At 43.5% G+C, this 16,416-nt stretch overlaps 1 protein-coding gene across 1 annotated transcript; it reads left to right on the top strand.

Moving 5' to 3' along the window:
- The first annotated feature begins 279 nt into the window (after positions 1–279).
- On the top strand, positions 280–15,628 carry ASAH1 (N-acylsphingosine amidohydrolase 1). The gene is made up of 14 exons (XM_084267000.1): positions 280–380; positions 4,989–5,035; positions 5,230–5,320; positions 6,563–6,649; positions 7,610–7,688; positions 8,601–8,675; positions 9,483–9,528; positions 10,955–11,099; positions 12,130–12,184; positions 12,353–12,434; positions 13,018–13,149; positions 13,412–13,535; positions 14,109–14,165; positions 14,825–15,628. The coding sequence occupies exons 1-14, from the start codon at positions 303–305 to the stop codon at positions 14,912–14,914; spliced, it is 1,188 nt and encodes a 395-aa protein (XP_084123126.1). The 5' UTR covers positions 280–302; the 3' UTR covers positions 14,915–15,628.
- Positions 15,629–16,416: the final 788 nt, after the last annotated feature.

Below are 16,416 nucleotides of genomic sequence, written 5' to 3'. Positions count from 1 at the left end.
TTATGAAGCGAAAGCCAGTGCTGTGGGTTTGCTTATAGCGTTGCCTAAAAGAGGGGAGTTTCTTGTACGGGGCTTCCCTCTTTTAGAAGTATGACTGGAAATCAATTCTTCTGCTTTATTAAAAACAATAAAGAGGGTCGGGGCGACGAGGGCACGGCTCGGGAGGCGGTGGCAGGGCCGGGGCGGCGACTGCAGGGACCCGCCGCCGGCCCGGCCCTGCCGCCGCCTCCCTCCTCTGACAGGCGGGGCGGTGTCATGTGGGCCGCCACACCGGGAAGGGCCTTGCCGAGCCGGGAAGGAGGATGGCGGGTTGGGGCTGGGCGCTGCTCTCGCCCGCCGCTTTGTTAGTCGTGGCGCAGCTCGTTTGGGCGCCGGACCCGGTGAGTTTGGAGACGTGAGGGGAAAAGGGTGGGCGCGGATCGGACCGTCCCTCGGGAAATGGCGGGGTGGGATCCGATCCGGCCCGGCCCGGCCCGATCCGCCGGGTGGGTGTGAGGGGAGCTGCTCGGCCGGTACCCCTCTTCCCCCACGCAAGAAGGGCAAGAGTGCCTTTAAATTCACCCGTGTGGATTTAAAGTAGCGTCTCGCTTCACTCACGGACTTCGTAACTTTTAAATGGCTCCTCTGGCAACCGGCGCGGCCGTGGCTGCGGGTTACAAGCCTCGGTGTGTTTCACTAGCCCTTGCGCATTCCTGCTTTCAGTTTCATATACCCGATAATGTAAATAACACAACGTTACACCACGGCAACGATTTGTGAAAGGAAAGTTAAGAAAGGCTGGCTAAAAGCGCGTGGTATCCCTCAGTGGTTTTGCTGTAGCTTCACCCAGTGGGAGAAGTGTGGAGCAGGTGAGCGTGGGGGTGTCTTTTAGGGTGCTTAGTTTTGGGGTTTTTAGCTGAATAGATGAAGCATTTAACTTCTGGTGGAATTGGTAAATCAGGGGGGAGTTGTTTGGAACAGGCCGACTTCCATCTTCTGGGCATGTAAACAGCTGTTCTGGCTTCCTGGTGGATTTTCCATTCCTTGAAGCAGCGAAGCAGTCATTCGTCTCGTCAGCTTCAGAACCCCCCCATCCTCTGTGAAGGGGACAGCTTTTTAAATATCTCAGGATCTCAAATATTCTTTTGCAATGTGTTTTTAAATATTTTGAGAACGTATTCTTTGGTGTTTGCTCTAAGCCAAGCAGATTATACTGGTTTCAGGAAAATGGCAATGGGTTGAGGGAGAGGGCAGAACTGCAGGAAAGGCTGTGGAGGGCTGTGGACATCTGGATGTCCCATGTTCCCTTGGCACCCTGACTACATAGAATTAAGTCCTCTTCTCTTCTGTGCACCCAATCCCATCTTCTCCCCCCGCTCCCCAAGAGCAGCTTCCCTATAGTGTAAATCAGCTTCAGCTTAAAACACCTTCAGAATTTTAAGCTTCCTGGGGTGTGGAGTGGGAGAGAAAGTGCCAGCCATCAGCAAAATCTATCATCAAAGCTTGATTTTGCATTTGATTGCACTTGATGTGGTATATTTTCACACTGGGACTGCTGCAGCATGATACAGTGCTGCATTGGCAACGTCCCCTGTGGGAAGAGGAGTGGAGAGAAAAATGTGTTAGACCTCAGAGCCCATAGACCAGCAGATGCTAAATACAACAGAAACACTTTGTCTGGAAGAGATTGAATGCCACGTCTTTAAACAATGGAACTGTATTTCATAGTGCAAAGAGGGCATTTTGTATTTATTTTTTTCTCATGAAGATGAGAAATATTAATGAATATTAAGGGAGGATGCCAGAGGTGGTTCACCTTAAAAATACTTTTCACAGTAGTAAAGAAAATGCTGGAATTCTGTAGGCTGGACAGGCTGCATTCAGCCTACTTTATATTAATGAAATCAGGCCAGGTTTTAAAATACTCAGGAGTCATTAAGCCATGCATTCATTTTCTTTACTGCAGTGCATAATAACTGTTATCACTTGGTATTTTTCTTCCAGGTAGCAATTCATCTTGTCAGTTTGCTAGCTATTTAGTTACTGTCCTGCTCAACTATTTTTTCATATAGTCATAAATATTCTACTTCTATTGCTACTTCCATTTTTTCTTACTATTTCTGTCTTTCCCCATAGCATGCTCTGTTTCTCCTCCACTGTGGTGTTCTAGTGCTTTGATCCTGTGCTGCCACACATCTGTATGTGAATCATTACATACATGCAAATTCAAAAGTCCACAGCCCATCAGATAATCAAAATATGAGGCCTATTAGTAACAGGAGAGAAAGGAAAAGGAAAGGAAAGGGAAAAGGGAAAGGGGAAAGAAAAGCAAAAAAGCATTTAATCACCATTCAAGAAGAGCTATATTCCTCCTAGGGGTTCAATGCATGTTTGAAAAGCAAATTTATAGTGATGACCTCCAGTTTGGAGCCAGTTTCTCGTGACTCTCTCTAGAAGACCATCTCTGATTTGTCATGTTAGAAGCTCCAGGCAATCCTCTCACACTGGAAGGCTGCTCCTGCTTCTCTCAGACAACATTTATTGTCCTTCTTGCAGTGTCAAGCCTCTGCAAAGAGGAGGATCTCACTGACCACAGCAGTAATTTCATGGCTGTTTATTTTGGTCTGGTGATAGAAAGTCCCTGGTGTTTTTTCTGCTGCTGTAAGAAAATCCTTTAGGTGTCTTTTCTGTTTACCTTGCCAGAAATGTTTGCAGTTGGTTTTGCTCATTTCCTCGTTAGAATTTTGTGGAAAAAAATACCCAAAGCACTTCTAGTTTTCTGTTTGTCTTTTCAAATTAGTGCTTATGTGTCTGCATATCATCTAAAGAGACTGTTAATAATCTTGCCTTTCTTCAGACAGTTCAATCAGTTTTGAAAGATGTCTGGGTTGTTTTGGGGATTATTGGTTTCTTTAGCTTGCTTCCTATCTAGACAGGTGTAGAAGTCTAAAATAGTACTGACATGGAAGGAGGAAACATTTTCTCTGTATCTCTCCCTTAAGTCTTCATTTAGCTGTTGCTTTCCCCACCTCTTTTGTGGCTTAGGCTGCACAGGGCTGGGAAGATAAAAATAGCTTCAAATACAAGATTAAAATCTCAGGACAGAACATCAGGAGTGACATGACATTCAGCACCTGGAACATCATGGAAAATCCTCCAGAGTCCCTTGCCTTGGTCAGTGCTGTGTAAGCGTGGGCTGTGCTGACAGAGCAACTGAACCTTTCTTACCTTCCTGACAAGTTTTTGTCACAGGCTTCCTTTGTCAAGAAAGGTATTTTGACAGCAAATATTTGCTGAAGGTCCAAATATCTGTGTCCATTGCAGTAGGGTGTCTGTGCAATGTCACTTTTTCTGATAGATTTTAGTACTGCACAGGAAAAATCTCACAAGACAATTGCATTAACATTTTTAAGTATTTGCTTGGCTTTGTGTGAAGCCTCTGACTTTTGTTGCCTAATTAGTCATCGGACAGCCTGCCTTGCCCTCCTTGCCTTGAAACTTCCTCATTTTGAAAATTAAATGGCCTCTTCTGCTGACCCTTTGTTCCAGCTAAGCAAAGGCTATGACTGCACCACAGTGAAGTGTAGGAAAGACATAGCTGCTGGTCCTACACCTTCATCCCGCGTGTAGGGAAACCAAAATTCACCTCATGCTTTCTCCCAGCTAAGGGAAACCATACAAGAAGAGAACACTTTGATAACACAGAGCAACCAGTCCCACTTTAAAATTCCTGCTTCCCACTGTAACAAACTACACTGGTGTTTAAAGTCTGTGGCATTGGTTAAGACATTGTGTTTTCTAGACAAATGCATCAAGAACAGGTAGTGTTGATCAGCCCAAAGAGAACAGGGACTTTAGTTCTCTCGTTTGTCCCAGATCAATAGCTGCTAGAGATCTTGCCTCGGTTTTTACTGGAGGCGGAACACCTTTTAAGGACACACTAGTAATCTAATTAGTTCAGCCAAATTGGAAATGGAGGGTGAGGAGGGGGAGAAGTGGTGGAAGGTCCCTGCCCCTCTGTATTCTTGTTTCTGTTCTGTCTCCCAAACACCTGTGCATTGGGAGCCTTTGTATGGGCCGCCAGATGAGCAGGTGACCTTTCCTTTTTCCCAGTGGGGGACACTGTGCTTGTAGGAGCTTCCTGCTCTGCTCAGATAGCTTGGGGACCAAATCTCGTCTGCTCTCAGCTGGCTGGAAGCACGAGTGTGGCTAGTAGGCATTTGCTTGCATTTCACTGGGTAAAACATGCAGTTATAATTGTGGCGTGTATATGCATATGTTTATGTATGTATGTGCATGCTTTATGTGATTGATGGGAAAACACCCTTGCATTCACTGAGGCCTAAATATAGGTCTCGGGCTTTCACTTGTAACTTGCCATACTTTACAGGAAGGCAGGCAACTAGTTTTTAGTGATATTCCTGAAATGCTCCTCTCAACACTTAGCACCAGTTCAGCAGCACATGCCTGTGCTAGATAAAGCCATGCTGTACAGCTCATCCCTCTGGCTGAGTAATTTGCCCAATGTCCAGTGCACTTTCCCTGCCCCAGCTGCACAGTGAAGCCTAACACTAAGCACAATTATGAGTGAGGCTATAAAATGAGATTATGAACTGAACAAAAGGAACAAACTGGTCCATACTGAGATTTAAAGTTTCTGCAGTTGTCTGAAGAAAGACGCTTTTGAAGTGCTCTTTGTTGAATCATGCCGAGTAAGAATGAGTTTGTATATTTATCATAAACTTGTGCTTGCCTCAGACCAGACCACATTAGGCAAATTGCCTGAAGGTCTGTCAGACAACAGGGGGAAGTTGCTGTTTGTCACCTACCTCTTGTATTCTCCTCTGCACCCTTTCCTAAGTCCCAAGACTTTCTCTTCCTTGATTATCGAATCATCATGAGTTGAATTAGCTGGCTAGTCCTAAAGACTTTGTTCGAAACTAAGTCTGATAGATCAATCAAGTGTTTTAATGAAGCAGCTAAATAGTAATGTTTTACTGCCTTTACAGTATGGAGAGGAGTGCAGAAGTAACACATACCCTCCTTCAGGACCAACGTAAGTAATCTGATTCAACTCGTCTAACAAATGACAGAAAAGCAGTGATTTGCAAGTCTGAACAGGACTTTTTTGGTAACTTGTCCCTGCTGCAGATCCAGAACATGTAACATTACAGGTGGGGAGCACCTACTTTGTCATTTTATCTTTTTCAAAACATTCTTTAAATTTGAACACTGGTACTTATCTTTCAGGTTCAAAGGGAATGTACCCAGATATGTCATAAATCTTGATTTACCTCCCAGCAAAAGGTGGGATAACTTGATGCGTGACAAAAAGACAGAGGTATGAAATGCAGAGGTTGCTTTGAAGCTTAGCAGGTATAAAACTAAAAGTCTGTGGCCTTTTATTTTGGGGAGAAAAAAAAAGGTTTGGAAAGGAATACCTGTGCTAAAATTCTCTGAAAGGGATAATATTTCTAGTTGACTTGTTTAGTATGATTCTAGACTAAAATAATTGCTTGAGTAGAACTTTTTTCTGTTCAGAACTTGAGCTAGCAGCGTCAGGTCTGAGGGCACTGATGTTTGGGATGTAGAGGAATAAAAGTTGGTGTGGCATAAAGCAGGTTTTAATTTCTCAAAGCTCTCTGGTTATGAAGTAATACAGAATGAAGGGGGAGGAGTACACCAAAGGGGTAACCTCACTAAACTGAAGTGAAACTGAGGCAGCATCCCTTCTCCTCTGCACATCCCTGCTTCTCTCAAAACACTGCATGAAATGAGGAAAAAGGGGCAATGAAGACCTCCTGTGCCCTTCTCAGGGATACTGTTTGCAGCACTCATGTTTAGATGGTGGAAATATCTCTTTAATACTTGAGTCTATTTCAAACTATTTAGAACAGCAGTTTTTCTGAAGTTGCTGAAAATTCAGTTCAGGAATGCTTAGTTTCACAAAACAGGCCAGGGATTTTTCCCATATCCCTGCTGACTTTGACCTTTCAACTCTGAAAACCAGACAAATTCTACTTACACTGTAATATTTATTTTTAAAGTCTCCTTTAAACCAGTGGGTGTTGGAAGCTTCAGGTTGCACCTTAAATTCTGAAAGGTTTTATCTCTCATGTACTTTGGAGTTAGATCACATAGAGTGGAACTGTTATTTATGGCCATTCACCTGTCACAAAATGGAAAACATGTACTTTTATAAGAATTTATTCAACCTTTTGGCTTTGAGATCATCAGTGCTTAAGTAAAGAGCTTTTCATTAACATTTTTAAAGATAGAAGAGTGCATAGTGTTAAAATGTATCAAAGGAGCAGAGGATTAGGGTGGCTTTTTCCTGTAATTTGTTTTCTCTGGTAGAGGGACATGTTGGAGCTAATCTAGAAAGTTAATAAAGCTTGACGTGTGACTCTTTAATGGGGAGTTTGGGGTGTTTTTCTCACCAAGTACACTACATTTAGCACTTTCTTTAAATATATAGTTTTTCAACAAAATGTGTTTTGAAAAGCATGTTAAGGAGTTCTGTTTGTATTCTAGGAAATACGCTCTATATCTTCTACTCAGTAAAAACCCTTGTTCTTTTTAGCTGAAGACTGTGGTTCAGAATATTAAAGATATAGCAAATACCTTCTTCCCCAGTGGCAAAGTTGTTGACATAGTGGATAACAAAGTAGTAAGTATTTTCACTTTAATTATTTTGTTACTGTGTTCTCTGAGGACCAGAATTAGAATGATACTACATTTGGCAGCCAGGAACTTTACAAGTGATAATTCTTCCACTTCCAAAACAAAATCCTGTTTTGAAGACACTGAAATTTTGTCTTCTTGCCTCCTCTGAATTACTCTGAAACCATGAAACCTATAATGTATGTGTCTCTTCCTCCTCTTTAATTTTTTCAGAGAGTTTTACAGGTTTGGATTAGTAGTGCTAGGGATACATACTACTGACTTCATCCCTGTAGTAAATACATCACTGAAATTCTCTTTGCCGTGTTCAACCCCTTTTAAAGAGTAAAATAAAATCAGTCTTGAAAACTGCACTAAATGTCTGATCACAGGGGCAGCTTTGAGCAGGCCTCATCTTAAAAAATAATTTGGTTCTGGCTAAAATAGGCATTGGTGTAGAACCAGGATGGGGGAAAAGAGTGTGGTGGTAGAGACAGTGTAAGGTCACGTCTGTCCCCATCTTCCTTTACAGCCGCCTCAGGTCACGCTGGCCACGCTGGACTTGTACAGTGTGCCTGAGTGGGGTTGGCATAAAGGTAGCATACACAGGTAGGGAGCAAGGGATTACCTTAAATGCTGACATCAAGCTCGGTTCCAGTTGTGCTCTTAACACATAAGAGTCCTAATTCATCCTGTTCTGTCTTACTGCTGCTAGCAGTAATTAAGAGACTGTGCTAAGTGCCATTGCTCACACATCAGAATTTTGAGAAGTCAGAGTTGTTGCTACCCCTGAGTGTGTACTGTTCTTCCAAGTACTCTACAAACACACTCAAGTTCTACAGGTTGCAGAGAAATTAAACACTAAATTTAATCGCTATGAGAAGGATATACCTACTGAGGAGGGGCTGAAGTAACAAAATAGTCTTAATTTGCACTTACTAATTTACTACAAAACTTTGCCTTTCAGGCTCATCTGACTGCCACGCTTCCTTATCCTTTCAATGAAGAACTCCAAGGGATTGCAAATTCATCTGGGATTCCTTTGGGTAATGGTTTCCAACACTAGTTCATGTAGTGGAAAACTAGGAATCCAGTTTCAAATCAGTATGTGTACCAATCTGCCGCATAGTTGTAGTCATCTGTGAGTTTAACAAGTAAATAATTGATTAATAGATAAAGCAATAAATTGCAAATGAAAAATGAAAACGCAAAATGACAACTGTTTTAGAGGTGAATGGCAATACATCACATAAGTCTTTCATCAAGCTGAGATTTCTCTGTGGAACTGTAGCCTCTTGCTTCTGAGATTTGGGAACTGGAGCAAGTCTCAGCTCCTGTGCACCAAAATTTGGGGGAATCCTTGGTTCTCACTGGTTTTCCATTGAGCTGTGTGGCTGGTGTTGACATAGTAAGAACTCAGGGCTCAGTTTCATGCAGTGTTTACTTTCCCTTGTGATCCTTGCCACACCACCCCGCCTTTCTTCTGCACCTCCTGCAAAAATTTCAGTCCCAGGTGAGAAGTCATCACTGAATTCTCCCAGCATCAAGACAGAGGAGGTCCACAGACCGGATTTCACTGCTTCCCTTATACAGGAGCAGGACCCTCTGGTGCTAGTCAGCAGCTCTTAGATGGGAATAGTGGCACACATAGCAGCTTGCTGCTTTAATAAAGTGAATTTCATAGCTTGTTTTAAAGTTTCCAGAGGAGGAAGTAGCAATGACTGTCAGCTTTCTGCGTGGCAAGGCAGAAGGCCAAGGCATTCTGGTCCTTCTCTTTGCCTTTCAGGAAGCCCTTGGCTTTACTGAGCTGGTTGTTTCAAAGATCAAATGAGATTTAAGTGGAAATTCTTAAGAGAAACGTTACAGAATGCTGAACTTTGCAGAATGCTTTTTTCTATTTTTTTTTCCTGTTTGTGGCAAAAGTTTCAAATTATTGAACTCTGTTTCTTTTGTTCTAGGGGAAATTGTTATTTTTAACATCTTTTATGAAATCTTTACTGTATGTACATCGATAGTGGCAGAAGATAAAACAGGTAATGCAACCCAGAATAGTGTTAACAGTTTCCTCTTACGTAGGAGAGGGTCCTCTTCAATTATACAAACATAGTCCTTGTCAGCTGTGGGCAAGGTCTAGTAGGAGAGACAAAAGTGATGATAGTAAAAAGGTGTTCCTTGAGGAGGCAGTAAGGGATTACAGGTGCCTTAGGTTAAAGGAAAAAAATACTTGCCTTTGCAAAAACCATGGCTTGGGGTTGGTTAATGGGGGGGCGGGTGTGGTGGATCTGGGAGTGGGGGAGGGATGTGGGTTTGTTTTTTTTTTGATAAGGAGAGGGTTTTTTAATAGGGAGAGAAGAAACACCATCCAGGCACCTGGTTGCCATGGGGGATTGTAGTGCAATACACGTCACATCTAGTTCCTAGCTATCGCATACATATGGTGCTAGGGAAGATGGGTGGTGTGTTTTAAGAAAGAGAATCTTCTGTCTTTGTTGTGCAGCTCTTGTCTGTGCCTGTTCCAGCTTCAGAAATTTCTGAGGGGTTCTCACAGGGCTTACAAATGTCTCACAGAATTACCATTGCATTAAGATAATGTGGAAAGCAACTGAGGCTGAGATAGAGAGACAGCAGTTTATGAGATTGCTTGATTTCAATTACGGCAAAACACTTCTCTGATCCAAAGAACCTCACCATTGTGTTGTGCTTATGAAAAGAGCAGCCAGACAATGTTACTTTCCCGGGTTATTTTCCTGCTTACTCATTTCCTGGTTTTCTAAGCTGAAGTTTATGTCTCTTTCTTTCCAAAAAACTATTTATTTATTTGTTTATTTGTGGTTACATAGGGAAGCTGTACCATGCCAGAAACTTGGATTTTGGACTCTTTCTTGGGTAAGTACCCAAACTTGTGCCTTTTTCTTTGGGCTTTTTTTAAAGCCAAAGGAAAAAATAGCTGCACCTGAGCTCTACGTGCATTTTTTGAGTCTGAATGATGAATTAATGTTGAATCTGAATTATGTCATATAGACTGTGACAAGTAACTCCCCATGGCATGTGGTGAGAAGGCTGAAATGGACAAAAGGATTGTTTTGCTGATATTATATCAACCTACACCAAGTTTTACCTCTGTGAAACAGTTTTGTTCTGTGTCACTCAGAGTTTTCTCAGCTCCAGTTAAAACTGTCCAGGAGCAAAGAGTGGTCCATCTACCCTAGTCTCTAAGCCACAGTATATTGTGTTCTTTACATGATGGGACAGAAGCATCAATTTTAATATATGCAGTGAAACATGGACTGGATTGGGGCTTGGTTTTGTGGTTGTTTTTTTCCAAATTATCCCCCAGTTTGCTGTACTGTGCTCTCCTGGCACTTACTGTCATTCAGCATTTCTACTCAGAGGCCAGTGATTTGTATTCCACCAGTCTCACATTATCATTTACTTGGATACAAACGCTGCCCTCTGTTTCCCAGCACTGGATTCTCCTTTAGTTCTCATTTCATATCTCCTGATGAGGCAGTTCAGTGTTTGCTTTTATTACCCCAGTATATTTCGTAATATCACTCACCCAGATGACTCTCAACACCCAGGCAGAATTTAAACATCCATCTTCGTTAAAACTCTTACCTGTCTGTCAAAAAAAATGTTATAAACTGCCACTCTACCTGTCCTGTGGTTTGGCTTGTGGTGAACTTCTCCCACTTGTCAGAAATACTGGGAACATGCTCCCTGAAAATTAGGGCAGCTTTCAAAGCTGTTCCCAGACCCTGAGAGAACTTAATTGTCCGCTAAACATTCCTTAGCATCTCTTGCCTACAGCCTGTTATGAATTATTTTACAAACTAGGATGGGGACTTCCCTTCATGTAGAGCAAATCTCCAGTAGTTTATAGTTTGTTTTCTGCCTTTGAAAAGGACGAATTTGAGGGAACCAGCTCATTCTGCTGCAGAAGCAGCTGCAGATGCTTTCAGGATGCAGTAGGTTTGGTGTCCCAGGCAGTACCTGTAGCAGCCTCCCTTTGCCAGCAGGAATAGAACCAAGTTATGTGTGTACAGAACAAAGCAGCTGCAATGGTGGTGCTGCCTAACACTGAGCAGTGTATCTGCTCTTGGTTCCAACAAGACCTGGTTCTTTTCACTGCCTGCCTGTGCATTTAGACGTCCTAGCTGCCCCTTGCTCAGGTAGTAGCACTTGGCAGCGGTGTTGGATGACATGAGAAAGATCAGAGGGCAGACATCACACACAGAAAATCTGCATGCTGCCAAGGGAGGTTTAAGCAACTGAGGGGAGGAGGTTTCAAATGCTGTACCATCTTCTGCAGGTGGGATGTTAAAAATAACTCCTGGACTCTAACTCGGGAACTGAAGCCTCTAGTGGTAAACTTGGACTTCCAGAGAAACAACAAAACAGTATTCAAGTCAACAAATTTTGCAGGATATATAGGCATGGTGTCTGGAGTCAAACCAGTAAGTATGGGGAAGGGGGCTTGTCAATTTGTTAATGATGCTTCAGGCTTTCCTTTAACATGTCAGTGTTCCTGCTTTCACCCTCAGCCCTGGGGTGTGTGTTTAATTAATTGTTCTGGTACACAGTATAGCTCTTTGAAGAAAGGTAAAAGAAAAAAAATGCTGCACTCTTCCTTATGAAAGGTGGTTGCCTACATGAAACAGTGATGTTCAGACAGCTCTTAACAACCAGTGCTGAATTCTGAGTGTGAAGAGGAGTCAATACAATGTGCTAATGTGGTTGGAGTTTCTTGCTGGACAGCGATCCCAGAGGTGAAACCACATGCTTGGGCTGTTTAGTTCTTGCTCAAGCCCTTCTTGGAAAAAGGCTCCTACATTGCAGGGGTTTTTAATTTACTTCTCAAATGGGCACCTGAAACCTGGGGTTCATCTACATCTTAGAAAGCACCAGTATGGAACAATACCTGGGTCTCCAGCTTACCACAACTGCTCCTTTTCTACACGCTTTGCCACCATCCTCTATTATAGGTGGCCCTTTCATAGCAGGGCAATTCTGGCATAACCTGTGTTATATCCACTTATTTTTGTTTTCTGGCCAAATAAATTGGGAATACTCCATTTGGAAAATGCTCCTGTGTAGCTGAATTCCCCTTTTCTCTGAAAGAAACCCTAGTTGGAGGAGACTGGGATTTGAGTTTGAATTGTTTGTTGGATGTAGCACAGTGTGGGCTTTATGCCCACACGACAGTGATAAGGTATCAGGGTGTATGTAGCACTGGGACTTAAAAATCCACCTCCATGTTGGGATAGTATTCTGAGGTCTGAGAGGAAGGGGAAGGAAAACTGGTAATCGAGTGATGCAGCAGGGACCAAGGGGGAAACGTCCACAGGCTTGACATGCTCAGCATAGAGGCAAAGTCTAGCGAGCAAGAATCTCAACTGGCACATGAATTGCCACGCTGCCTCTTGTTAATTACTGGTATCAGTGGGCCAGTGATGGATGCAGCTTGACTTGTTTGATGCTTTTCAGGACTTGTTCACCCTGACAATGAACGAGCGTTTCAGTCTCGATGGTGGTTACGTGGGTGAGTAATGCTCATTCTCATTATTCCCATACACCGGTCCCAGGCCTCACGGAGGGAAAAAAGGTTCCAGATGAGTGAGATGAAGTGGTTTGTGTTAAAGGCTGTGAAAGTTAGAACAGTGAGTGAACCTTCTGAAAACAAATTACTGTAACCAGTGCTGTTTTGCAGGAATCTTTGAATGGTTTCTTGGTAGAAGAGATGGTATGTGGATGGGCTTCCTTACAAGAACAGTATTGGAGAATGCTACCAGGTATTTGTCACCCCCCACACAAACATTCTGCTGCTTTAATCTGCTTTCGACTGCCATGAATACTGCAGGTGTATGCTGATAACGATGCCTTCCTAGAAGCCTCAGCATTAAACAGCTCTGTGTTTGCTGGTACTCTGGTGGGGGGAGGCATCACACATAATCCCTTTAAACTCCCCAAATGGTTCTCTCAAATTGAAATTTTTTTCCTAATGAACCTATTGGTATCTGAATGCCTAACAGCATTCTGCATCAGAACACATCCAACAAGTACTGTAGGAAGTAAATAGAAACACAGCTTTCATGCAGTAAACTAATTAGGTGGAATAGATGTAGCACATTATTCCTGTTTTAAATGTAGAAAAAGTGCAAAGAGCCCCTCACATCAACCTTACGTTCAGAGGAAAGTAAGTGGAGGAGTTTTGCTGAAATGCATTCCTTCACTGTGATGCTGTCTGCCCATATGTGCATGAAAGGGGAAGCAACACGTAACTACCCAAACTTTTCCTGGGTCCATGAAACTCCTTTTCCTGTACTTGAACCATTTGTAGCGTTTGGTCATCCAACAGCACTTTGTTATCTGCAGTTACCAGGACGCCAAAGACAGACTGGCAAAAACACGACTGCTGGCTCCAGCTTACTTTATACTGGGTGGAAAAAACTCTGGAGAAGGGTGTGTGATAACTCGTTCCAGGACAGCTGCCCTGGATATCTGGGAGTGAGTATGCTTATATCTGGGAGTGAGTATGCTTGACCTGGCACCTGACTCAGCCTGCCAGAAGAGGACAGGTTCCACCAATAATAGTGTCTTAGACTCTTGTGACTTCTGCTGTGCAAGAAGTCGCTTCTTTAGTGTCACTGAAAAATACCACAGCAAACCTAAAGAAGTCTGCCTGTAGATAGTGTATGCTATATATATGTGTGTGTGTACTTACTGTATACTTAGAGAAGCAAAACACATATAAATACCTCTTTTGCAGCCTTGATATCCAGAAAGGCACGTGGTATGTGTTGGAAACAAACTACGATCGCTGGAAGCCTCCGCTGGTGTTGGATAATCGCAGGGGACCCGCAATGAAATGCCTGAACCAGACGATGCAAGAGGTAAACATCCTGCCGATACCTCATCATGCCGTTTTGAAACTCCCAAGTTAGGGTGCTGATCTGATGGAGCCCAGAGCGTTCAGGGTGTTTGCAAGCCCAGCTGCAGTGATGGAAGCAGCTGATGGTTTTGTGACAGTTTGTCTGTGCTTCTGGATAATGAAGTGCCAGGCAGGTCTTCACGTGGATGTTATTTAGTTTTCAGCTGTCACTTCATCTAGGTGGGTTTCCTGCAGGTGTTTTCCATGGCTGCATATGCAGGGGGCTAAACCTGGAGACAGTATGAGAGAGATGTTCATTGTTTCCTGAGCTGTTGTATCACCAGTGAAATTTGGACATGCACTGTCAGGCAGCAGACACTGACACAAGTGTCCTGTGCTGCACTGAGATCTGGTCTGCTTGAGTTTCTGCAGCCCACGTTCTTCCGATCTCCAGATGTATGGGTACCTTATTATCTGATCCCATGTTATTGATAAGCCTTACCTTATTATCCCATCAAGCAGTAAAAGTTACACGTCTTAGCACTTACACTAACAGGCTAATGTCCATTCACATCAATGTATTATTTTCTTTCAGAACATCTCCTTACCAAGAATTTATGATGTCCTCTCCACAAAGCCTGTCCTCAACAAGGTAATGCTTCTGTCTTTGCAGAGGGTTTGGAATGAGGGGTGAGGGCAGACTGCTGACAGCTGTGCATTGAAGAAGGAGGTCACAGTGGTACATTCAAGGTTTTAGGTGAACACCTGCATGTAGCAATGAAATAAGTGCCTCGTTATGGTGTAACAGCAAGATCTAATTGCTGGAACAGGGTTTTCCAAAGGCCCTACAGCTTTAAAGCTCTGCATAGCCTGAGCCCTTTCCTCATGGCTGCCTCTGCCTTCGGGCAGCATTTGCACTACAGAGATCTTAAGGACCTTCTAACTGGCAATAAGCTGTGACACACGTCCTTATAAGGAGCATGAAGCAGGTTAATATACACCATGGGTCACACATACTGCAGTCACGTGCTTCCTGAAACAGAAGATGTTTTGGTCTGAACTTGAGGTTCTGGTGTTTAGGGAGAAAAAAAAGACTAAAGGGGTGAGAAGAGTGTTTGAATGAGAAGTTTGGTTACTGTGTTCAGTATGGCAGCATTTTGGCTGAGGCCACGAGCTGTTCATACTTGCATGTTGATGACTAAATAAGATAAATGCTTCTTTGACCCATTCAGTCAGTGTCAGAGCCAGTTTTTCACTAATTACCGTAATGAGACTTTCTCTTTCTTTCTTTCCCCTCCTCCCTCCGGCCAGCTGACTGTGTGCACCACGCTGATGGAGGTGTACAGCGGCCACACAGAGACTTACCTGCGGGAGTGCCCAGACCCCTGCAGTCCCTGGTAGTCCCTCTCCCAGGCTGGAACCTGCTTGTCTGCACTGAAGGTCCTCCAAGAAAAAAATACTTCTGGAAAAAGATTCCTCAGCCTAAATCCTTTCCTCAGAAATCTGATGGCTATATAGAAACATCAGTGAGCTTCTAACACTGGAGGGCCCTATCTCACACTGGACTTGCTTGCAGTTCTGCTGGCGAGAAATGAATACTAACGTACGTCTGGTTTGATTTCAGCCACTTTACCAAATGAGTTCAGCAGTTAGCTCTAGATCTCTCCAGTCTTTATGGTATCCTTGGCTTGGTTTGTTGTTCGTTTGTGGGTTTTTGATCTTTTGTTGTTTGGTTGGAGGGGTTTTTTTTAAATTAAAACACTCCTAAAGCACACTTAATTTAAAATGGCACCTTCCAAGCGTGAAAAAGAACTAGGTATCAGGCAGCCACCTGGGACAGTGCTGGTCTGTTCTTCTTTCCTACGCACTTAGGATGAATTGGTAGCGTTCTGGTCCTGTATGAGGGTAAAGGCTAAGCTGCCCTGTTGTAAAATAACTAAGTGTCATATCTAATCACAGAAACAAGTTCTTAGGGAAGTACCAAAAATGAGATCTGAGCCAAAAGATGTCTTCACACTTACACAAAGATTTACAGAACTTACTTGGCCTGTTTAGATATATTATTTTCTAATACAGATTTTTCTGTTGTATCAAAAAAAAATAATAAATACTAATACCATAAATAATCTTAAGAACAACTTACTTTCAGTGCAGCGCACATGTGCTGACTTCGTGCCTCAGTGGAAGTCAGCATGCAGGTTGTATCCTATGGCAAAAAGGGCATTTGCTTCCAGACCCACTGATTTTAACAGTGTGTGAAGAGCTGCTGGTTTTCTTAAACTGGCAGTTAGAACTGTTACTATAATGGGAAGGAGCCAACTACCAGCAGTGCTTGGGCTGTCTTTGGGAGTTTGGTAGGGTTTTGGGATGTAGGGGAGGTGAAGCCAAGTCAGACCCCACCATTGGCCAGAATTCAAATAAATTAAGAAATGAAAGGTCCTTTAGCACCGGAGAGGAGAACAAGCAGCCTGATATATCCCAGGGAGCAGATAACATAGAAGGCAGCATTTGTGTCTGTGTCACTGGCTGCATCGCTGCGACATGTTTCCCATGCCCATTCTCATGGTGTGTAACACACAAGGAGCAGCCCCTGGAGAGCGAGCTCAGGGACTGGACTGTGTGGTGTTTCGCTGCTCATCTTCCCTTGGCAGCCAGGGAAAGAGGTGCTGCTCATACTCCCGGTGAGCTGGGAATTGCAGGGAAGCGTTTGCTGTCTCCTTGGCGTCCGCAGAGACACCATCACATGGTGTGTCCCAACTAGAGCCTGCCCATTCGCCACAAGGGGACTGGTGATGCCCAGGACACGCAGAAGAGCGTCAGTGGAGCGCGGAGGTTCAGCACAGAGCACGATCCTACTACCGGGGTCTGTCTTACATCTCTGTCACCTGTACCAAACCTATGTA

The sequence above is a fragment of the Gallinula chloropus genome (genome assembly GCF_964237585.1).
Source record: "Gallinula chloropus genome assembly, chromosome: 7".
NCBI lineage: Eukaryota > Metazoa > Chordata > Aves > Gruiformes > Rallidae > Gallinula > Gallinula chloropus.
Note: the sequence above shows the minus strand (reverse complement) of the source record. Positions and strands in the feature narration are given on the sequence as shown.